General features: G+C 40.3%; 1 protein-coding gene across 3 annotated transcripts in view; it reads left to right on the top strand.

Annotated features, from left to right (window-relative positions):
- Nucleotides 1–18,566, top strand: part of eif2a (eukaryotic translation initiation factor 2A) — a 60,879-nt gene extending 42,313 nt beyond the window's left edge. For 2 of the 3 annotated variants that reach the window (XM_072254979.1, XM_072254981.1), the window contains exons 9-14: nucleotides 603–719; nucleotides 2,933–3,504; nucleotides 7,855–7,965; nucleotides 11,779–11,898; nucleotides 12,103–12,168; nucleotides 13,778–18,566. In XM_072254979.1, coding sequence (XP_072111080.1) covers nucleotides 603–719; nucleotides 2,933–3,504; nucleotides 7,855–7,965; nucleotides 11,779–11,898; nucleotides 12,103–12,168; nucleotides 13,778–13,843 — 1,052 coding nt within the window. In that variant the 3' untranslated portion in view covers nucleotides 13,844–18,566. The remainder of the gene's footprint in view (nucleotides 1–602; nucleotides 720–2,932; nucleotides 3,505–7,854; nucleotides 7,966–11,778; nucleotides 11,899–12,102; nucleotides 12,169–13,777) is intronic. The other variant, XM_072254980.1, reaches the window with a different exon arrangement.
- The last annotated feature ends 6,439 nt before the right edge of the window (nucleotides 18,567–25,005 follow it).

The raw sequence follows: 25,005 nt of genomic DNA, 5'->3' as shown, positions 1-25,005 counted from the left end.
GTCCTAAGTGGTGGGGGTCCTTGATGATCGATGGATAGTTGATGGATTATCAACCTGTCCTTATCTGCCTCTCTGATTCTCCTTCATAAATGCTCCTTAAGACCTATCTCATCGATCACCCAGCTAACACATTTTTCGTCCCTCTTCCCTCCGGGAGAAGGCTCAGGAGCTTGAAGACTCGTACAGCCAAGTTTGGGTACAGCTTCTTTCCAACAGTGATAAGACTGCTGAACGGATCCTGACCGGGATCTGGGCCGTACCCTCCAAATATCTCGACCTGCCTCTCGTTTTTTTTTTGCACTACCTTACTTTCCATTTTCTATTTTCTACTTATGATTTATAATTTAAATTCTTAATATTTACTATCTATTTGTACTCCAGGGAGTGCGAAGCGCAGAATCAAATATCGCTGTGATGATTGTACTTTCTAGTTTCAATTGTTTGGTGACAATTAAGTATCAAGTTCTTGATTCTGTCCCAATGTTTCTTCATGCAGTTCAGTTTTTGATTGCAAGATGAAGCACCTTAGAATGCTTTATCATGCAAAATGCAAATAATTGCTGTGTCGTCAAGATTTCAATGCAAATGTTTCCTTCCCTCAGGAACTGCACTGTTGGTGATTGCCAGTACCGATGTGGACAAGTCGGGAGCATCCTATTATGGCGAACAAACCCTACACTATATAGCATCCAACGGAGAAACTGCATTAGTGCAGCTGCGTATGTATTTTTCATACATTTGTTTTGTAAGTAAGATTAGGAAGCTGCTGACGCTTGCCATGGGCTTGTTCGGTGATTGTAATCAGGCTTTCTTTGCTTGTGTAAATCTATCTGCTACACAGTTCTGTCAAATGTGGTCAGTGATTGGCTAGAGTTTTCCAGTTTTCTCCTTAACAAATCAAAATTATTTAAGGGGAACCTGAGGGCGGAACCTCTTCACTCAGAAGGCAGTGTAAGCATGGAACGATCTGCCAGTGGAAGTGGTAGATGTGGGTTCGATTGCACCATTTAAGAGAAGTTTGGATGAGTACTTGGACAGAGGGATATGGAGGGCTGTGGTCCAGGTGTGGGTTGATGGGACTAGGTAGAATTACAGTTCAGTACGGACTAAATGGACTGAAGGTCTTTTTCTGTGCTGTAGTGCTCTATGACTTTAGAGAGTGTGCAAAAGAGATTTACCAGGATGCTGGCTGGATAAGAGAGCATGTTTTATGAGAACAGGTTGAGCGAGCTATGCCTGTTCTATTGGAGTGAAGGAGGATGGGAAGTGTGGTGTATATGATGATACGGGGTACTGATCGAGTGAGCAGCCAGCGCCTTTTCCCCAAGGTGGCAATGGCTAATATGAGAGGTGATTGGAGGAAAGTATAGGAGGGATGTCAGAGGTGTTTTTTTTTTAACAGAGTAGTGGATGTGTGGAACTGGGGTGGAGGTGGATGTATTAGGGACACTTTAGAAACTCTTAGCCACCTATGCGATAGAAAAGTTCAAAGTAAGTTTATTATCAAAGTACATATATACCATTATATACAACACTGAGATGTATTTTCTTGCAGGCATACATAGTAAGTCTCAGAAACAAAATAGAATTAATGAAAGACTGCACCCAACAGGATGGACTAACAGCCAATGTGCAAAAGATAACAAACCGTGCAAATACGAAAGAGAAAAAAATAAATAATAATAATAATAATAATAAATAAAAAAGCAATAAATAATGAGAACATGAGATTAAAAAGTCCTTAAAAGTGAGTCCATAGGATGTGGGAACAATTCAGTGATGGTGCGAGTAAAGTTGAGTGAAGTTATCCCCTCTTTGCAAACTCATAAGGAAGTAGGGAGTTGCTGTGCTTTCTTCATTGGAGTTGTGTTGAGCCACACAGTCATAAGTGTAAAGCGAATAGAGCAGGGGACTAAGCACACAGCCTTGTGGTGCCCCTGTGCTGATTGAAATTTTGATGGAAATGTTGTTGCCAATCTGAACTGACTGGGGTCTGCAAGTGAGGAAATCGGGAATCCAATTGCACAAGGAGGTATTGAGGCCAAGGTCTCTGAAGCTTATTGATTAGTTTTGAGGGGATGATAGTGTTGAATGCCAAGCTATAGCCAAGAAAGAGCATCATGCTGTCTTTGCAGTCTAAATGTTCCTGGCTTGAGTGAAGAGCCAATGAAATGGCATCTGTTGTGCTGGTAGGCAAATTGGAGCGGATCCAAATCACTTCTCAGGCAGGAGTTGATATGTTTCATCACCAACCTCACAAAGCGCTTCATTACAGTGGATGTAACTACTGGGTGATAGTCACTGAAAAGCGGAGGGCTCTGTAAGGGAAGCGTTAGATTGACCTTAGAGTAGATTAAAAGGTCAAAGCAACATTGTGGGCCGAAGGGCCGGTACTGTGCCGTAATACTCCATGCTCTGTTTTGGAAGTGACATAGAAAGGAGTGCAGGATGGGAAGTCAGCTGGAGTAGCTGTGCCTCTTTCTCACTTGACAGAGAATACAGCTAGAAAGATCAAGTGAACTTGCATTCATACTGTGTCTTGTGCATCCTTGTTATGAATCCCCAAAAAATGCTTCACAACTCATTAATTTAATTTGAACTGCATTTATTAGTCAAATATTTGAGCCAATTGGAAAGGGACAAAGATCCGGAACAGCATTAACAGGATTTTCTGCTTTGGTTATTCATAACTGAGGAATGAAAATTGGTTGGCTCAAAAGATTTTAGCCCTCTATCTTTTTTGAAACATTAATTTTATGCAAGCTCCTAATTTTTCCTTTGGGTTAGGTGTATATTGTTGATTACATGTTTCTGCATTGCTTTGAAACATTTTCCTCCACAAGTTAAAGATGTTGCATTAATGGAGGATACTGCTATTCAAAATGAGTTTCATGACAGCATGTTAATGTTGAAACAATTTTCTTTCTTTCAGCGAAAAATGGCCCAATCTATGATGTGGTCTGGAATCCAAATTCACTCGAATTCTGTGTCGTTTATGGTTTCATGCCTGCCAAAGTTACAGTCTTCAATCAGAAGTGTGACCCAGTCTTTGACTTTGGCACTGGCCCTCGGAATGCAGCCTTCTATAGCCCTCAGGGACACATCCTGGTGCTGGCAGGCTTTGGAAATCTCCGAGGGCAAATGGAGGTCTGGGATGTGAAAAAGTACAAACAGATTTCAAAGCCGCAGGCTCCTGACACTACCTATTTCTCATGGTGCCCCGATGGCGAGCACATCGTAACAGCAACTTGTGCGCCAAGGTTACGGGTTAGCAACGGATTTAAGATCTGGCACTACAGTGGTGTAGTTCATCACAAAATTGAAGTGCCATCAAACTCTGAGCTCTGGGAAGTCCAGTGGCAGCCATTTGTAGATGGTGTGTTCCCTGAAAAGGCCATCAAATATCAGACAGTTCCCAATGATGTTCCTAGTATTGACGCCAAGCCTGCACAGGCTTACAGACCTCCTGCACTGAGAAACAAGCCAGTAACCAGCATCAAACTGGTGAGTGACATTCGGTACACTTTGGAATGTGGGTGCCCTTTCTGAAGTTTGTGCAGCATTAAATATATTTTTCATGTTATTCTTACAAATACAGAGAAAGATTAGCTTTGCTTGTCACATGTACATCAAACCTACAATGAAATTGGTCATTTGTGTCAATGACCAGCACAGTCCGAGGATGTGCTAGTGGCAGCCCACATGTGTCGACATGCTTCCTAACCCTAACATGTTTGTCTCTGGAATGTGGGAGGAAATCGGAAGACTTGAAGGAAACCCACATGGTCACAGGGAGAACATACAAACTCCTTGCAGGCAGCGATGGGAATTGTTCGCCGGTTGCTGATTGCTGGTGCTATAAAATGTTGTACGAACCACCATGCCACCGTGGCACCCAGATTTCCCAATATCGTATGATGCAATGAAGTTAAAGTATCAAGTTCCACCTTAGTATGAGAAACTCCTGAAAAATGCTCATTCTCGTGGTTGTTCTGACTATCTAGGTGTAAGTTGTGGATTTTACGGGGAAAAGAGAAACACAAAGCTTCCATTTTAATGGATCAACATATTTTGTCTTCACTGACCTCAAATAGGAATTCTGCCAGCTAAACCTGCAAATAATAATTATCTCTCAGTCAAAAACTTCTCAGATTAATTAAAGGCAATAGATAAGATCCTATTCTGTTTATTATTAAGGTCAAGTGCATTTTCAATTGTCATTCAACCATACACATTAATGATATGTTTACCATACACATAGCATGTATACAGCTAAATGAAACAGCATTCCTGAGGGGTCAAGGTGCAAAATAGTGCATACATTTTGCGCACAGCACATACAGTTACATTAGCAGACAGTCACAAAACAATATTAGCACAAGTCCCTAAGTGACATGGCCTGAAGATTGATGGTACATGGAATGTTTTCTTGGAGCCATGTTTCATGCAGCAGCTCCTCATCTCACACTAGGTCAGATCCATTGATTGGAAAATGCCTGTGAAGTTAGCTGATGCTGTTACTTTAGCTCTTGCCATATTCCAAATCAGGCTAGTGAGAGATGTATCTCTCTTGTGCACACCAGCATTAAAGTTCTGTAAGACAGAGAACCTTGAGGTTGTATAGAGTACACATGCTTTGATAATAAATGAACTTTGAGAAAACTGGAGCCCTCAGACCACATGCAGCCACTGCTCTTCGACAATCCCACTCTTGTAGCCAGGGGAATTCAGTGTTAATTATATTTGTATTACTTGTTCACTGGTTTAAACTCTTTGAATTTGGTGTTTGTGAAGCACTTGCTGAAGCTGCTTTTTAATCTTATAGGTATATGAATGCCAACACTTGACCTTTTGACATGTATGAAAATTAATTTCAATAGCATTTCATATGTAGAACACCAAACTCAGTTGAGCGCACCTATATCATCCACACTTGAACTTCATTCCTGTAAATAGGTTGGTGAAATGAGGAACTGAGCTGTCAGTTTTATTAAGGCTGTCAGATGAAAGCACTGTCAAATGGAAAAACAGCTAAATGAGCTAGTCTTCTTCATTAATGAAAGGCATTATGAAAGGAGCGTGCTGGATGGGCCAAATGGCCTAAATTTGCTCCTATATCTTATGATTTTCTCTATAATCTTTATCCTTCCTGCATGTGAGGTGAGGTGTGGCTGCCCTGAGCTTTATTCAAACAATCAATAATAAAGAGCAATTGCTCTGATTTCTTCAAAACTTAGCAATATATTAAAAAATGTTCAAGCTTAATGAAAATTGGCCATAGGCCTGTTAGGGCAACAGCCTGTTCCAGTCCAACCATTTTGCTGTCACTGTTAAGAAAGCTCACCAACATCTCTACTTCATCAGGCGGTTGAAGAAATTCAGCCTGTCTCTGTTGACTCTTCCAAATGTTTAACAATGAGTTCTGTTTGGATGCGTATCCGCTTGGTAAGGCAACTGCTCTGCACGTGACCGCAAGAAACTGCAGAGAGATGTGGTACAGCTCAGCTCAGCATCATCACAGACCCCACCCAGCCCAAACAGTCTCTCTTCTCCCTTTCCCATCAGACTAAAAATACAAAATTCTGAAAGCATGTGCCACTAGCCTCAAGGACAGCTTCTGTCAGGCTGTTATCAGGCTCTTGTATGATATGTTAGACTCTTGGCCTCACAATTTACCTTAGTATGATCTTGCACTTTATCTTTTACCCACACTTTTGGTAGCTTTTACATTTTATTTTGCTTTTTTTTTGTTTTATCTTGTCCTAGCTCAATGCACTGTGTGATGATTTGATCTGTATGAACGGTATACAAGACAAGCTTTTCACTCTAGCTCAGTACATGTGAGAATAATAAACCCATAAGCCCCCTGGCTGGCACAAGTAATGTATCATTAACAGCATATGCTACTCAGTTTTTCACTGAGGAAGATCTCTGGTTGAGCTATATTGAATTTGCTTATCTTAATTGTGACATTAGGCAGAGGTTCAATGATTATGTGAAGAACTCTTGGTTCAGGAGTAGGTTCCTCAGCACCAGGGCATATGCATTATTGCAGTTGCTTTGCAGCTCTGGAGACCCAGGTTCGATCCTTGGGTGTCAGATTTTGAGGAGCATTTTTATGATTACCTGAGTTTGCCCCAGATGCTTTATTTTCTTCCCAAAGTTATGCTGGTTGGTACGTTAATTAGCTGATATAAATTGCCCTGTGCACCTGAATCAGGTGTGAAGGGTTTTGTGGGAATCAGCAGAGATAGGAAAAAAAATGTGAATTGCATTGAGAGGTTCCTGATTGTCAGCATGGATGGAGTGGTCTGAAGAGCTGACTGTATAACTTCCTGCCTTTACCCTAATCATTTTCAGAGACTTCTAATCCAGTTGTGTATCAAATGGGAAGAGTTTCCAACTGTTGGAGAAGGCAGGCCTGCAATGGCATCTGTACGGTGATGCCAACAGGCTCAATAAACTGATTAGAAAGGCTGTCTCTGTTATAGGAGTCAACTGGACACATTGGAGGCTGTGGTAGAACACAGGACCCTACGGAAAATTTTGGCAATTCTGGACAATGTTTCTCACCCTCTACATGCCACTTTGGCTGAACAGAGCAGCACTTTTAGTAATAGGCTAAGACAACTGCGCTGTTTCAAAGAGCACTCTGTGAGGTCATTCCTACCCTCGGCCATTAGGCTCCATAATGAGTCAACCTGTAGCTGGGCAAGTGATGACCCCCTCCTGTTAGACTGTTTGTAGTAACTTTATTTTATTCTTTCTACTTCTAATATTTATATCTGTGCACTTGTAATGCTACTGTGACACTGTAATTTCCTCTGGAATCAATAAAGTATCTATCTATTCTATTCCATTCTCTGTCAGTAATGCACCTAGTGGCAAGTAGTTTGTTGATATTCACCATAAGGCATGCATAGACGGAGTTTCCCGATAGCCACCCATTATAATTATACTTCCCAGTCCGACATGTTGGCCTGTGGACTCCTGTATGGTCATGATGAGCCAATCCCCATTCTGGCTCCCCTCGCACCCCTTCTCATCTGCCCATCACCTACCTCTGGATATCCTCCTTCCCTTTCTCCCATGGTCCACTCTCCTTTCCTATCAGATTCCTTCTTCTTCAGCCCTTTAACTCTTCCACCCATCACCTCCCAACTTCCTACCTCATTCCCCCTCCCCCACTTACCTACTTTCCTCCTCACCTGGTTTCAAATATCATCTGTTGACTTGTACTTTTTCCCCCTCCTCTCGCCTTCTTATTCTATCTTGCCCATTCCATATCAGTCTGGGTGTGAAGGGTCTTACCCCAAAAGATTGATATTTATTTCCCTCCATCGATGCTGCCTGGTTCCTCCAACACTCTGCGTGTGTTCCTTAGGATTCCCAGTATCTGAAGAATCTTGTTATGCAAGTACATAATATTAATTTCAAGGAGATGCTGTTGTCTGAGGAAATACATCTAGCGAGAATCATTAGGGGAAGAAGAAGAAAGTCGTAAAAGTTTAAAATTGTAGATTTAAAATGAGTTTGGCAAGAGTAAAAGCCTAAGAGATTTAAAGTGAATCTGTGCTGAGCTCAGTGCACCAGAGGTTTTTGATGGCTCATGCATTTTGGAGTTCTTTTTCTAAGCTTGTGTAATTGGCATCTAATGCTGTGCCATGTGCACTAATTCTGTTTTAATGATGCTAGTTGAAGGATTAACATTGGGCAGGTTTCCTGCAATAAATAAATCTCCTGCTTTTTTTTTGAAAGATGGATACTTTTAATTCCAACTCAGAAGGCAGACAAGACCTCAGTTTCATGGACAGTACCACTATGATACCTATGATTTGATTTTTTTTTTCATAGCATGAAGAAGAACCTCCTCAGAACATGAAACCACAAACTGCAGATAAACAACTGTCAAAAACAGCTCTCAAAAATCAGAAGAAAAGAGAAGCACGAAAGGCAGCAAAGCAGGTATTCTTTTCTGTTACTGATTGGGAGCTCTGAAGTACCAAATACCGCATCACTTTGCCCTACACACCTTTGCTGTTTGGGTATGGCACTGATTTTCAGGAGATGAAATTGTCAGTCACTTGGACAGAAGAGTGGCCAACTGAAACCAGGAAATCGGAATTAGATTTATTTTCATTGATTTCAAGTTCAAGTTGATCATCATTCAACTGTAGACATGTATACAGTTAAACAATACAACTTTCCTCGGGAACCAAGGTACAAAATACAGTACATATATACATCACAGAAAATAGTATTAACAGATAAAAAGTATTCTGTAGATATACAAGTTGACATTAAGTGCATATACAATAGTGTACTGCTACTGGTTCCTTAAAGTTGTTCTAGCTGGGAGTAGTAATGGGGATAAGCTCACAATACCTATTAAATTATCTTATAGTGTTATGGTCTAAATGGTGTGTGTCTCAAATGGCCTCTGACTACCAAGTCTGGCTTCTGCCTTCATATGTGGCTTAGCTTCTAAGCCTGGCGGAACCATTTCTGTTGACAGGAGGAGCAAAGGCAAGTTACTGGTGCGTTAAGATCGCTTTGGGCAGAGAGGGCTTGCCAGCTGTGGCTTGGCAGTTCATCTAGGAGAAGGAAAACTCTGATCTCAAACCTCCATTATCTTGCGGCTATACCCATTCATGGGGAAGACTTCAGGTGTAAACCCTGAGGAAAAATCGGGAGTTGGAGTTCCTAATGCAGTCCTACATTGAACTCAACGCTGACTAGCAACTCCTGTGATACTGCTGGTGCCAAACTGTATTGGTCTCTGCCGTTCCTTTGGAATCGTCAGCTGTGTGGAGAAAGGGAGCCTGCTACATGGGCGACAGTGTGCTCTCCATATTGTACTGCCCTGACTGCTGGGATGCAACATCCATGGTCACCCACGCCCATTGGAGGCCCTCAAGACTCTGCTACTGTCACTGTCATAAATAATATGTGCTGGCTAGCAGTAGTGTGTTCAGAAGTCTCCTGGCCTGGGAGAAGAAGCTGTTACCCATCCTACCAGTCCATGTTCTTGCACTGCGGTACCTTCTGCCTGATGGTGGGAGGTCAAAGAGGGGTCTTTGACAATGCTGAGGGCTCTGCAACCACAGCACTTCTGGTGTGTATCCTGGAGGTGGGGGGGGTGGGGCATGTGGTGGTGCTGAGAGAGACCCCGATGAGTCTCTCAACGGTCCTCACAATCCACTGCAGTCAGATGCCTTGTCTCACATGGTGTGTTGCTGTGCAGCAGCAGTACAGTGCAAAGGCATCATGTTACTGTAAATTACAAAAATACACACACGGTCAAAAAAAACAATGTTTGTCTCAGATGACGAAGTGTGGAATGTTGCATTCAGAAGAGCAAATAAAGGAGTGTGTGGTCACTGATCCCTGAAGATTGTAGAACATTGACATTAAACTAAATCCCTTCAGCCTGTACGTGATCCATTGCTTGTAGATTCATATCTAAAAGCCTCTTAGATTCTACTTTAATAGGTAAAGGTGAATGATTACTGTCTTTTTTCCTCAGAGCAGGGGAATCTAAAACTAGAGGATATAGGTTTAAGGTGAGAGGGGAAGGATTTAAAGGGAACCTGCAGGGCAACTTCCTCAACTGAGATTGGTAGGTATATGGAACGAGGTGCCAGGGGAAATGATAATGGCAGTGTTTAACAGGTGTGTGGATAGCGAAGCTTTGGAGCAATATGGGCCAAATGCAGCCAGGTGGCACTAGCTCAGCTCAGCATGTAGGAACATCAAGGCCATGCTTCTGTGCTTCATGAATCTATGAATTGATACTTTCATTTGTTATCAGAAGTACCATGCTGTGCAAAAGTCTTGGACAGATATATATAGCTAGGGCGCCTAAGACTTTCGCACAGTACTGTAGTAACTTTATGTATTGCATTATACTGCTACTGTTGCAAAAAAACAAAAAGAAATTTCATGACATTTATGAGTGACGATAAACCTGATTCTGATATGGCTGTCTATTGTTGACTGAGAGTGGGAAGGGGGCAGGGAGAGGGGAAATCATGATTGGAAAGGGGGGCCATTCCCCCACCTTGGCACTCCTTCTCTGCCATCGGCCCCACACCCCTCCCGCGGCACTTAGGGTTGCCAACTTTCTCACTCCCAAATAAGGGCCAAAAGTCGCAGTCAAATACGGGATACTTGTGTTTACCCCGATAAAGACTACCATGACCATGAAGCCTTGTGCGGGCACCTGTGTGTGCATGCGTGACGTGCGCATGCATATACGTGCCAATTTTTTTCTACAAGTCCGTTTTGGCTTAATCTTCTCGATTCTGATACACTGTACATACACTATTTCTGCTTTATATAGGCTGTGTATTTATCATATCATTCCTGCTTTTACTATATGTTAGTGTTATTTTAGGTTTTATGTGTTATTGGTATGATTTGGTAGGTTATTTTTTGGGTCTGGAAACGCTCAAAAAATTTTCCCATATAAATTAATGGTAATTGCTTATGCGCTTTACGCCATTTCGGCTTACGAAAGGTTTCATAGGAACGATCTACCTTAGCAGGGGGGAAATACGGGACAAGAGCGGCCCCGTATGGGACAAACCAATTTAGCCCAATATACGGGATGTCCCAGCTAATACGGGACAGTTGGCAACCCTACTGGCGCTCCACCCCGGCCATTCCCAACATCCTTTACTCCCACCAAATTTACAAACTCATTCTCCGCTCCACATTGACAAGTACAGTACTATGCCAAAGTCTTAGTGTCTCTCTCTCTCCCTCCCTCTCTCATATATATATTACACACACACACATATAGATACGTGTGTGTGCGTGACTACACAGTATTGTATATGTTATAAAACTGGAAGGTTATGTCAGAACTGTAAAGTTAATCCATACATAAAGATGTTTGCAATGTGGTAACTCTGTTCCAAGGGCATAATAAAGAGGAAATAAGTAAATGTATAATTAGGAATAAAGGAATTATTGCCACTAGAAAATTTTAATTGAGAAAATATTGGATAGGCTGGACTGTTCTAGGTAAATGAGACAGGCTGGATTGAATTAAATTGTATAAAATCATAAGGCCTTGATGAGGAAGATAGGATGGAGCATCAGTAGGCAGCAGAGATGGGGAGGAATTGGGGGGAATAATTAGAAAAGAGTAGAACGTTTTTCATGCTGTGGTTGGTGGGCTCTGAAACTCACTGAGAATGTGACTGTGGAGGTGGAAACTGTTATATTTAAAAGGTATCTGATGAGCTATAACCTGCAAGGCTGTTAGGGAGAGCTGAAAAATGCAATTAAACTGGCTAACACTTGGCATGGTCTCAATAGAACAAGCAACCTCCTACAGTGTTGTAAGATTATTCTACATCCTTGTACAGGATGTGATTATTGCTGATAAAGCCAGAATTTATTGTCTGTCGTTAGCTGCTTCCTAGCTTACTGGAACAATGCACAAAAAGCAGGAGGAACTCAGCATGCATAGAGGAAAATGGACTGTTGATATTTCTAGTCAAGACCCCTCATCCGGACTTCATCTATATGCGTGTTGCCCCGGTCTCTTGTGCCTCCTCTCTGTGGTCTACGAGGTCATTTCAGCATTTTGTTAAGAGTGGCTGGGTGTTGGAGAATTGTTAGATCATATCATTAAAGATGACTGATTTCCTGCCTTGACTATTTTGAACCAGGTAGTGTGATTCTGTCAAACGAATAAAAGTTCTGACTGTTTACAAGTGGAGAGAGATACTTGCTGATCAACCCCTTGCCCCTCCACTTTATTTCCAGCAGGAGAGCAGATCTGAGGTCATACAAGAAGTACCGACTGACCCTGAACCTAGAGTGGTCCCTTGTGTTGAGAGCCATGGCGACCCTGAAATAGAGAAAAAAATCAAGAACATCAAGAAGGTAAGTTCAGTGGAAAATGTATGGAAGGGTGGAATTAGGGGTGAGAGTAATGTCAATGACAGAAAGGAAAAGCACCATAGGCTCAATAAATTAATAAGTTGCATAAGGTCCCCTTTTTCTCACAGAAGTCAGCTTCTGAAGTTTGATGGTTATCTTGCAAAACTGTTATGGTTCATCTTAACTGTAAGCTCCTCTCTGTTGCAGAAACTTAAAGCGATTGAACAGTTAAAAGAACAAGAAGCTTCTGGCAAGCAACTGGAAAAGAACCAGGTGCCAATTATTAGTTCTCATCTCAGGAGTTGTGCACTTTTAATAGAACATAGAACAGTACAGACCCTTCAGCCCACAATGTGCTGACCTTTAAGATCAATCTAACCCTCCATTTTCCTGCTATCCATGTGCCTATCTAAGGGATTTTTAAATGCCTCTAATTTATCTTGTGGGAAGTATCAAGTATAACCTTTTTTATTGAGTTTATTTAGAAATAAATAAAATTAAAATTCAGCATGGTACCACCCACACGGACACTGGGAGAATGTATAACCTCCTTACAGACAGCAACGAGAATTGAACCCAGATGGCTGGCTCTGTAATAGCATTACACTAAATGCTGTGGTAGAGTGCCATTTTATGGATTGGATTTGATTCTCGTCAGCCTGAGGAATGTAGCTTTGGGGACTGGCTGTTGCCCAATAGCCACTGTTCAGGCCTGTTTTCTCACTGAAGTTGCAGATCTGTGTGTGCAATCTTATGTGTGTGTACTTTCCCCTTTAACAGCAATCATTCAGGAAATTGCACTCTCAAAATGCTTGAAGAACTCAGCAGGCCAGACAGCATCTATGGAAATTGCACTGCTTAGTTTACTTTGTCTCTTTTGAAATATATTTGCAGAACCTCAAATGTAAATTCTTCCATGAACCAATAGAATTGGTCTGGCAGAATAGAAAATAACTTGCATCCTAAATATAGATTATTAAAAATACCTTATATTCACTCTCCAAAATACTGCCATTGACTTGGGTTATGTTTTTATAGAAACCGGTTACTTAATGTACTCTGTCATGTTTCCCCATGAGGAATGTGATTGCCAGGATTCTGGAGGTACAGTAGCTGTACAATTAGATATGGTGCAACGTGTCCTTGTCACCACAGCTGATATCTGATTTCAATGAGCATTTCTGATTTTATTGTGGTTTGATGCCTTATTGCTCTCAAATAATTTTCACAGACTAATACCTTTTTTCAAAGCACTGCCAGGGTTATTCGCAAGAACTCTTGTTTATTCTTTCCATTTCTGGCCATGGATTGCTAAGCTATAATGGTTTGGTAGCTGCAAACACGAAATCTGCAGATGCTGGAATTTCAAGCAACACACAAAAAAGTTGCTGGTGAACGCAGCAGGCCAGGCAGCATCTCTAGGAAGTCCTGATAAAGGATCTCGGCCCGAAACGTCGACTGTACCTCTTCCTCTTGGCTCCATCCCTCCCCCTCCTGTCTTCTCCTATCATTTCGGATCTCCCCCTCCCCCTCCCACTTTCAAATCTCTTACTAGCTCTTCTTTCAGTTAGTCCTGATGAAGGGTCTCGGCCCGAAACGTCAACTGTACCTCTTCCTAGAGATGCTGCCTGGCCTGCTATGTTCACCAGCAACTTTTTTGTGTGTTGCATGGTTTGGTAGCCATCTTGTTTGAAGCCAGATTGTCCTGATGAGATTATAGTTAAAAAATGGAAACTCTCTGATCTTTGGTTTCAATTTATCAAATGAGCTGTTTGGGGGGAGAATCTAAAATTTGTCTTTTTTTGTTATTAAAATTTTCTTTTTCTCAGGTTATTATTATTTTATGCAATTTTTGTTTTACTCTATCTCTCTCCATTTATAGTTGGAGAAAATGCAGAAAGAAGAAGCACTTTTGAAGGAACTGGAGGACCTAGAACTAGGTCTGTAAATTTACCCAAGAGGATTGCAATACCTGGTTTCACATAACTACGGAAAATTATTTCATTGTGAAATTTAAGTGAAAAAAATCTATATTCTATGCAATGTAAAAGACAGTGTTAAATGAAGTTATGTATTAGGATAGGAGAATAAAGAAACACTCTACTGACAATAGCTTGTACTACTTTAGATCCATTGTTAAAGATTAACATTATCCTGCTTAATGTGTGAAAGAGCGTGCATTTCATCACAGTGCCTTGAAAAAGTATTCTTCTCCCACCCTTTGTTCATATAAATGAGTATTACAGCCGGGGATTTTGATCAATTCAACTGAGAATTTTTATTTGTGAATCACATTCTCCTTTTTCACAGTGGAGTCCAAAGAAAAAGGAAAATTATAAAGCATAAAAAACTAAAAATTCAAAAACTGAAATATCAGCAGTTCAAAAGTATTCACCCCCCTTTACTCAGGATACATCTGACACGTATCATTTCAATTTTTTTACGCTGTACAATTTTCCCCGTTTTTTGGGGGGTTCTGTGGAAAAAAAGGAACGTGATTCACAAATAATTGTCAGTAAATTGATAAGAAGCCCTGGTTGTAATACTCATTTATGTGAACAAACAGTTAGGGGCTGAATAATTTTTCAAAGAACTGTAGAAGATTTTACAACATCAGGATACAGTATCCCAACAAAGGATTCACTGGACTTTTGAACATCAGGAGTAGCAGCAGACTAGGTCATTTGGAGTAGCCGTTGAACATCAGGAGTAGCAGCAGAGTGGACCATAAGATATAGGAGCAGAAGTAGGCCATTTGGCGCATCGAGTCTGCTCCACCATTCAATCATGGGCTGATCCAATCCTTCCAGTCATCCCCACACCCCTGCCTTCTCCCCATACCCCTTGATGCCCTGGCTAATCAGGAACCTATCTATCTCTGCCTTAAATACACCCAATGACTTGGCCTCCACAGCCGCTCGTGGCGACAAATTCCACAGATTTACCACCCGCTGACTAAAGTAATTTCTCCGCATCTTTGTTCTAAATGGACATCCTTCAATCCTGAAGTTGTGCCCTCTTGTCCTAGACTCTCCTACCATGGGAAATAACTTTGCCGTATCTAATCTGTTCGGGCCTTTTAACATTCAGAATGTTTCTATAAGATTCCCCCTCATTCTCCTGAACTCCAGGGAATACAGCCCAAGAGCTGCCAGACGTTCCTTATAAGGTAACCCTTTCATTCCTGGAATCATTCTCATGAATCTTCTCTGAACCCCGTCCAATGTCAGTATATACTTTCTAAAATAGGGAGCCCAAAACTGCACACAATACTCCAAGCGTGGTCTCACGAGTGCCTTATAGAGCCTCAACATTATATCCCTACTCTTATAATCTAGATTTCTAGGAATGAATGCCAACATTGCATTTGCCTTCTTCACCACCGACTCAACCTGGAGGTTAACCTTTAGGGTATCCTGCACAAGGACTCCCAAGTCCCTTTGCATCTCTGCATTTTGAATTCTCTCCCCATCTAAATAATAGTCTGCCCGTTTATTTCTTCCATCATAGTGCATGACCATACACTTTCCAACATTGTATTTCATTTGCCACTTCTTTGCCCATTCCCTTAAACTATCTAAGTCTCTCCACAGGCTCTCTGTTTCCTCAACAATACCCGTCCTCCACCTATCTTTGTATCATCAGCAAACTCAGCCACAAATCCATTAATCCCATAGTCCAAATCATTGACATACATCGTAAAAAGCAGCGTTCCCAACACCGACCCCTGTGGAACTCCACTGGTAACCGGCAGCCAGTCAGAATAGGATCCCTTTATTCCCACTTTCTGTTTTCTGCCAATCAGCCAATGCTCCAGCCATGCTAGTAACTCCCCTGTAATTCCATGGGCTCTCATCTTGATAAGCAGTCTCATGTGTGGCAGCTTGTCAAAGGCCTTCTGAAAAATCAAGTACACCACAGCTACTGCATCTCCTTTGTCTACCCTGCTTGTAATTTCCTCAAAAAATTGCAGTAGGCTAGTCAGGCAGGATCTTCCTTTCAGGAAACCATGCTGGCTTTGGCCTGTCTTGTCATGTGCCTCCAGGTACTCTGTAATATTATCCCCAACAATTGATTCCAACAACTTCCCAACCACTGATATCAGCCTAACAGGTCTGTAGTTTCCTTTCTGCTCCCTCCCACCCTTCTTAAATTTGGAGTAGCCATTGAACATTAGGAGTAGCAACAGAGTAGGCAATTTGGCTGCTTTCTGCCAATCATCAAGGTCAAGGTTCATCTTCTACCTCTGAACTTTCTCGAAACTATCTCCGTATCCCTTGATTCCCATAAAGTTCAAAAATCTAACAATTTTTGTTTTGAGTAAGTTCAGTGACTGGGTCTTCCCAGCCCTCCAGGATCACAAATTCATTGCGAAGAAGGTTCTCCTCAACCAAGCCCTGCATTTTGAGACTATGGCTTGGGAATCTTCAAGCAGGAGAAACATTCTCCTGTGATCCAACCTGTGAGATCCTCCTGTCTTTCTCAAGTCAAGGAATGCTGACCCCATTCTCTGGAGCATCATCATTGTAGAAACATAGGAAAATGCAGAACTTAATTTACGCACGATAAACCCCACTATCAAAGGTTAATTTATTATCAAGTTATGTATGCAGTATGCTACTCTGAGATTCTTCTTCTCCAGATAGCCACAAAACAAAGAAAAACCTTAGAAGTCAGTTGAGAGAGAAACAGCAAACCTACCAACATGATCATCAACTCCCCAAACCCACCTCCCCAGCATGAAAAACAAGAACATCGACCACCAAATCCTCCCCACCCCGCACACAAAAACAACAAGGAACAATAGCAAATACACAATATAAAAACCATAAGACTGAAAAAATAGTCCATAGTCCAAAATCCATATGCAGAAATCTCGGTAACATTCACCAGCATAACTGACCAGCAAGAACTATTGGCCAGATAATCTCTGAGGCTAGTTCAGTGGGGAGACTGTTCTTCAAATCAACTGAGATCTCTGTTGCCCCCCGCAAGATAAAATAGCATCCTACTTTTGCTTCAAAGACAATAATTCATTGAGCATTGTGGCCATGCTATGTTGACGCTGGAATGTGTGGTGTCACTCAATGGCTGCCCACAGCACATCTTTAGGGTGTGTTAATTGTTAACGCTTTCCACTGTATGTTCTGATAGTACGTACATGTGATAAATAAATCTGAATCTGCGTACAGCGCTGTGTTGTCAGCCCAGTCTCTGGAGCAGTATTTGAACTCTGAAGTCAGAATTCCAGCACTGAGTCAAGGCTATGCCTAGACACAAAACTGGAGGGAAAAAAGGTCAGATTTGAACTCGATGTAAAAGAGTTTACAAAGATTGCAATATTTAGATTTGCAAATGAATATCTGGTTTACAGCATTTTTAAACAGAATATATCATCTCACCAAGCTATTTAGCAATTAAACTCGCATTTTACCATTTTCTTTTAACTTCCTTTGATTTCCCAAAATTATTTATTTTGCCTTTCATGTCAGCAGCCTCTCAACCTCTTGATGTACATAGAAGCTGCATAGAAGGACTTAACATGAGGAAACCTTACTATCTACTTCCATTTGTTCATCCTCTTTCTTCCCCTAAATCAGTTAATAATCTAATATTTTGCCCATCCTCTAACTGAATATCTCTTTCGCCATCCAAATAAAATCAGATATAATATCACTGACATATGTCATGAAATGTTTTGTTTTGTGACAGCAGTACAGTCCAATGCGTAAAAATACAATAAGAAATATCTTTTAAAAATTAAACTAATTTAGTCAAAGAGACAGCGAATATAATGAGATAGTGTTCATGAGTTGGTGCATTATCTGTTCAGAAATCTGATGGCAGAGGGCAAAAAGCTGTTCTTAAAATGTTGAGTGTGTGTCGTTTGGCTCTTGTACCTCCTCCCTGATGGTAGCAATGAGAAGAGGGCATGTCCTGGGTGATGGGGGTCCTTAATGATGCATGCTGCCTTTCTGAGGCATCACCTTTAGAAAATCTCCTCAATCTGGGGAGGCTAGTGCCTATATGGATCTGGCAGAGTTTGCAACCTTCTGCAGCTTTTTCTGTGCCTCCATATGAGATAGTGATACAACCACTTAGAATACTCTCCATGGTATATATGTAAAAATTCGCTAGAGTATTTTATGATATAACAAATCTCAGATTCCTAATGAAATACTGTATAGATGCTGATGTGTTTGTAATTGCATTGATGTGTTGAACCCAGGATAGATTTTCAGGGATGTTGACACCCAGGAACTTGAAACCACTCACCCTTTCCACTGCTGACCCCTTGAAGAGGACTGGTGTGTGTTTTCTCGACTTCTACTTCCTGGTCCACAATCAATTCCTTGTCTTACGTTAAGAGCAAGGTTGTTATTGTGACACCACTCAATCAGCTGATCTATGTGAATCAAAATAGTCTCATGTTCCATGCAAACCACATTTCCCCCACAGCTATTTTTTAAAGATCTTTATTGGATTTTTCAAGCACAATGCTCATTTACAAAAGTTGTATAGATTGCTTCCAATTATTTTCTTTTTGTCATCTGAATATATTTGTTATTGAAGATTCCAAAATATGCTCTTCCAGAGATGTTAAACTGACTGGCATGTAATTAACTGAATGAACAATATTTGATAAATGTTTTAGCAATTTGTGCAAATAACTATGTTGCATTTGTGATTTTTTTTCAGCAGGCATCTGATAAACTAAATTTGAGACTTTTTATAATGTATCTTCATTTTATTAGTCTGCCAGCCTGAATAAGACTTTAGCTGAAGGACAGAGTAAATTAGTCATCACTGGGAGCTTTTCTACCTCATGGGATGTAAACTTTAAAACAGAAGAATGTAAAGTGATTCATTTTGGGAAAATAATAGAGATTTGCATTCATGACAACACTCAAAGGAGAACACAGGGATCCATATATAGAAATATTTTGAAGTGGGAGGAAATGTTTAAATGATGCTTGTATTTTATAAATCAAATACAAAGTGTTGGCAATGGCAGTTCAGTCAGCATTTGGTGAGAGAGAAACAGTAGACACATGACTTTTTGTCAATTCTGAAACTCGATTTCTCCCTTCATGACCCGTCGAATATTTCCAGCACTTTCTCCTTTTATTTCAGATCTAAATCAGAGTCAGGTTTATTATCACAGACATATCTTGTGAAATTTGTTATTTTGCAGCAGCAGAAGAATGCAATAAATAAAAATCCTACAAATTACAATAAGAAATATGGTATGTAAAAAAATACAGTGTAAAGAGAGAGTGAAATAGTGAGGTAGTGTTCATGGGTAAAGTGGCAGTGTGGAGATACGTCTCTACCAAAGGAGGTGTAGGGCACTTCTTCCCTCCACTAGCCTGCAGGTCACCCTTGGGTGAGGTGTAGCACCTACTTAGCCCCCTGATCAGGGTCACATAAAGCCATGGGAGCAGGAGGTGGATGGTCGTATGAGCAGTTGGTGAATATCGCAAGTCCTGGTTATGAGACCATTGACGCCAGGCAAGGCTATCTCTGAAGAGTATTGATAATGGCTGGAGTCATCCATCTTGTAAAGACACTGCCTCGAAGAAGACAAAGGCAAACCACTTCCGTAGAAAAAATCTGCCAAGAACAATCATGGACCATGATCGCCTAGGTCATACGACACGACACATACGAACGAGTGTTCATGGGTAGATTCATTGTCTGGTTTTGTGTTATTTGTTTAATTGGGTTCTCCTTGTCTAGTTTTAGGATTTGCATGAAGATCTGATCACATTTTAGGTGATATTTATGTAGAAACAAAATTCTACAGGGTTCACAAACTTTCTAGTACCACTGTAACAAACATTGTAAAATAGGGTCAGCTTCATGTAACCAAGCAAGAAAAAGCTCATGAAGATGTTGTTGATGACATCCACTACCATGGCAACAGCACTTCAATAATAAAACTAAATCTAATTTGCATCTTGAATTCATTTGTATCTGACAGTGTGGGTTTTGATTGGGACAACTTTGAACCACTTCACACAATGTAGCATCATTAGATAGAACATTATCATAGAAAGTGATTAGATTAATTTAATGCAAAATTTGACATCCATTCAAGTGTTCTCTATCCAAATGAATCTGGCATATTGAAGTAAGTAATGGCTGATCTTTAGTTTAAATGGATCTACCTTCCCCTAGCTCCTTATTCTCTCACTGATCACAATGATCATTTTGTTTTCCATTTAGAGATACAGCAGAATAACAGGCCCTTCCAGCCCAATGAGCCCACTACACCCAAGTGACAAATTAACCTCCTAACCTGCATGGCTTTCGACTGTATCCAGATGAAACCTATACAGTCATGGGGAGAACATACAAAACTACTTACAGATGGTGACAGGAATTGAACCCTGGTCACTGGCTCTGTAACTGCCTTACTGTACATGGTTCTTTTACCATGTAGGTGGACATGTATCCCTGTTTAAATGGTCTGGCCCCTTTTTTAATGCTTATAGACTTTACAACCATCATAAATGGCTTCAATTTACCATTTGAATTATTTTCAGAATTTTAAAAGTCATCTCACAAATTTCTGTATTTCAGAAAATCAATCTAGGTCTTTTTGTTCCCTACCCTAACTTGAGGCCCTGCTGAATCATCAAGTGATGTTCTTCCTTCATAAAGCTGTCTTCCAGAGGTGACCTAATTGGAGCTCATAAGTTCAACAACCCCTCATTTATGTTCTAATTGTCACATTACAAAGGTCTCTAAGACACTTTGATTACTGCGCTCCAATCAAAATCTGGAACTATGCCATGACACAGCAACTTGTTTTGCAAACTCAGAGCAATGCATTTGGTAGCATTATCATGGGTTCAAGTTCAACCCCAGAGAGTTTGGAGCACAAATCTAGGCTGACAGATTAGTGCAAAACTGTGTGCTGTGTAATTACGAATGCTCTATTTCAGAGTCAATAAACCAAGGCTTTTCAGATAAAGGATCCCTTGACATTAATCTGATTAGAAACAGAGGTATTTGTTCTTGTCCTACCCAATATCTGTATTCCAACCATAAACAGTTTTTCAGGTCATTGTCAAATTCTTGTTTTTGGACAAATTTAGCTAGCAAAATGCTTGCAATAGGAACGAATTACAGAAAATATTTCACTTTTGAATGACCTAATATTCACTTTGGTATACGTATTAGGTATCTCATGTACCTAATAAACTGCCCACTGAGTGTGTATTCATGGTCTTTTGCTGCTGTAGCACATCCAAGATTCATCATTTTGTGCGTTCAGAAATGCTGTTCTGCACAACGCTGTAATAACTGAGCTACTGCTGTCTTCCTGTCAGCATGAACCAGTCTGGTCATTCTCTAAATTCTCTCATTAATAAGGCATTTTCACCCACAGAACGCCACTTACTGGATATTTTGTTTCTCGCACCATTCTCTGTAAACTCTAGAGTCTGTTGTCTGTGAAAATTCCTGGAGATCAGCTGTTCCTGAGATACTCAAACCACCAATAATCATTCCATGATCACATTTATATAGCTAGGGTGCTTCAGACTTTTGCACAGTACTGCACTGTAATAATTTTATGTATTACACTGTACTGCTGCCGCACAAAAAAATCTTGGCATGTGAGTGATGATAAACCTGATTCTGATATGGGTCTCGATCAGGGCCAGATTAAGCTAGTGCGGGGCCTGTAGCGTATGTTATAAAGGGGCCCTAAATTTTAAAAATGCACATAAGTATTGAAACATAAATTATTTACTTGCATAGTAAAGTAATTCAATTTTTTCACTTGCTATACAGCCAGATAATACGACAAATGTCTGACATTTCAGTAATAGCATTACTTACATGTAGGTATCAATTTCAAATGTCAAAAAGTTAACAAAACTACAATTTAAAAGTTACATTTTCCAGATCTAGCATGAGCAAATTTGTTGATGATACTGGAAATGTCTATTTCATGCAGAAGTTCATGTTCAATGCTCATTAGAGTGAGATATTTCAATCTGTTTTGACCCATGGTGCTCCTTGGTTCATTTTTAATCCTTTTCAGTTTTGAAAATGAGCGTTCTCCACTGCAGTTGGTAACCATGAGTGACAAATAGATGCGCAAGGCATTTTCTACATTTGGAAAACATGACTCCAAAGAATTGTCAGTTATCAAACGTTACAACTGTAACTCTACAAGGTCTTGTTTGGTGCCAATATGAGAAGCAAGATCAGTTTTCAACAGTTCAGTAAACTGCACAAATTCATCATCAAGACTTTCTTCCAGATCTTCCGGATATGATTTCTTTCCAATATTTTTATTAATTTATATATATAAGAATACAGAGTACAGGGAAAAAATATATGTCAATACATTAAACTAAATTTCATATAAAGACTCCTTACCCTATATTCGTACAAATCAATTAGTGCGTAACATTGAAAAATAATAATTCTTTTATATAAAAAAAATCTAACCCACTACCAAGACCGAAGCTGATTAATAGGAAAAAAAAGAAAAAAGATTGTTAGTCATCATCGTTGCTTTTACAGCAAATCAAAGGTTTTTAAAATAATTCAGAAAAAGTCCCCACAATGTTTGAAAGTCTTGATTAGATTCAAAGATTGAACATCAAATCTTCTCTAAATTTAAACATGACATCACATCACGTAACCATTGGGTGTGAATAGGAGGGGCCACATCTTTCCATTTAAGCAAAAGCGTCCTTCAGGCCATAAGAGACATAAAAGCCAAAATGTGCAAATCAGATTTCTCCAAAATAATGTCCTTTCCTCCAACAATACCAAATAAAGCAGCCAAAGGATTAGGCTTGAAATTTACTTTAAAAAGTATCAAAAAGGTTTGAAATACTTCTTTCCAATATTTTCCAAGACTGGGACATGTCCCAAACATATGAATAAGTGAAGCTTCTCCATTATTACATTTATCACAATATGGAGATATATCTAAATAAAAATGAGACAACTTATCCTTAGTCATATGGGCACTATGAACCACTTTAAATTGAAGGAGAGAGTGACGGGCACATAACGATGAAGCGTTGACCAATTAAAAAATTTGGTTCCAAGTTTCCTCAGAAATTGAAGTCTGTAAATCTTGTTCCCAAAGATTTTAAATTTTATCTAAAGGAACACTTCTCATTCCCAACAGCGTATTATAAATATTAGATATAGATCCATTATAAAAAGGTTTCAGATTAAAGATTACATGTAGTAGATTCTTATCAGGACTTTTAGGAAATATATTTATTTGAGACCATAAAAGATCTCTTATTTGTAGATATTGAAAAAAAATGAGTTTTGGGTAAACTATATTTAGTTGACAATTGTTCAAACGAAAAAAGACTTCCTTCTACAAACAAGTCCTGAAAGCATTTAATACCTAATCTATCCCATTCTTTAAAAGCCACATCAATCATAGAGAGTTTAAAAAATTAATTAGAAAAAATGGGACTGGATATGATTTAATAATATTTGATGACCTCTTTACGATCTCTTCAGGTATAAACAACTGTAACTGATGAAGGAATCCAAAAACACCATTCACCTCTAGAGGAAGAGGTGCAGTCGACGTTTCAAGCCTGACGAAGGGTCTTGGCCTGAAACGTCGACTGCACCTCTTCCTACAGATGCTGCCTGGCCTGCTGCGTTCACCAGCAACTTTGATGTGTGTTGCTTGAATTTCCAGCATCTGCAGAATTCTTGTTATTCACCTCTAGATAAGTTTTCTGCCTTTTTGACAGAGCAGAAAGCAAGCTGTCAATAATGTTCAGCTTTTAAACTTCTGAGAAAGTGTTTGAGATTCAAGAAGTGGATCAAGAGTGCTGGACCCACTGAAATCATCATACCTGTGATTTTGCTTGTGTTTTCTTCGAGTTTGCTGTTGATAATCTTCACACTTAGTCAGATCCTTGGCTTTTTGCTCAATGTCTGAAAAAATAGACCACATAGTTTGAATATATCCACGCAAGCTGTGTTCAAAACTTGGCGAGAAGATTGCAAAGAAGTGCTGGTCATTTGAAAACGCTGTAATTCTTGATCCCACAATATGACCATTATTCCTGTTTCCAACTTCATCATGGTTGAAAGTAGTCCAGGAGCCTGTTGTCAATACTCTGCCTTCTGATCATTGTTATTTGAAATGTCATCCAAAACTTGTTTTATTGCAGAAAAGCTGTGTAAGAGTGCTTTTGTTGCATCTGCACGAGCTGACCACCTGGTATCTGAAATTCTTTTCACAATGGGCAAATGAGCACCACCATCAGATAATGCAGCAGAAAAGAGATCCCGCTGGTAAATAGAAGCTGAAAAAAATGTGTATAGGCTTCTACAAATTGAAAAAAAATTAATGCTTCTTGATAACATTCAGCAGCACATTTTCCAACCAAATTTAGTGAATATGCAAAACATGGAATGTAATCCGCAAGCTCATTCAGCTCTTTAATTCGTGCTTGTAAGCCACTATACTTGCCACTCATGTTGCTGGCATTGTCATAACTTTGACCACGGCAGTCTTTTATATCAAGTCATTTTCCTTTAAAAAGTCAAGTAAACTATGAGCGAGCTGTTCAGCACTATGACCTTCCATATCCAAAAACTTCACAAATCTTTCAACTGGTCCAGACGGCAAAACATAGCGCACAAAGTCAGTGGCGCACTTCCCAGCGGCTTAAGAGCGCACACCGCAGCAGCTTGGGAGCGTGGGAGATAGCACAAAGGTCACCACAACACAGCCAACACACGCCTGCACACACATACCATGCAGCATGCAGCTCCCCCGACATGAAAACAACAGCGTTGCCAGATCGTCGTGAGAATACGGTGAGATGTCGGTTTCACCAGACTGCAGCTTGCAAACATTTAGTGCGGGGCCCGTAGCATATGCTACTTTTGCTACTAGGTTAATCCGGCCCTGGTCTCTATTGTGAACTGAAAGTGGACAGGGCAATCATGGTTGAGAAAAGAGGAAGGGAGAGTGGAGGGAGCAGGATACAGGAGAGAGACATTCTGTGATGATCAATACACCAACTGTTTTGAATCAAATTACCTCGCTGGGTGTATCTGCACGCACCCCTTCCTCCGCCACTGGCACTTATT

The sequence above is a fragment of the Mobula birostris genome, chromosome 4, assembly GCF_030028105.1.
Source record: "Mobula birostris isolate sMobBir1 chromosome 4, sMobBir1.hap1, whole genome shotgun sequence".
Taxonomy (NCBI): Eukaryota; Metazoa; Chordata; class Chondrichthyes; order Myliobatiformes; family Myliobatidae; genus Mobula; species Mobula birostris.
The sequence above is the reverse complement of the archived record's forward strand: the minus strand, read 5'-3'. Positions and strand labels throughout refer to the sequence as shown.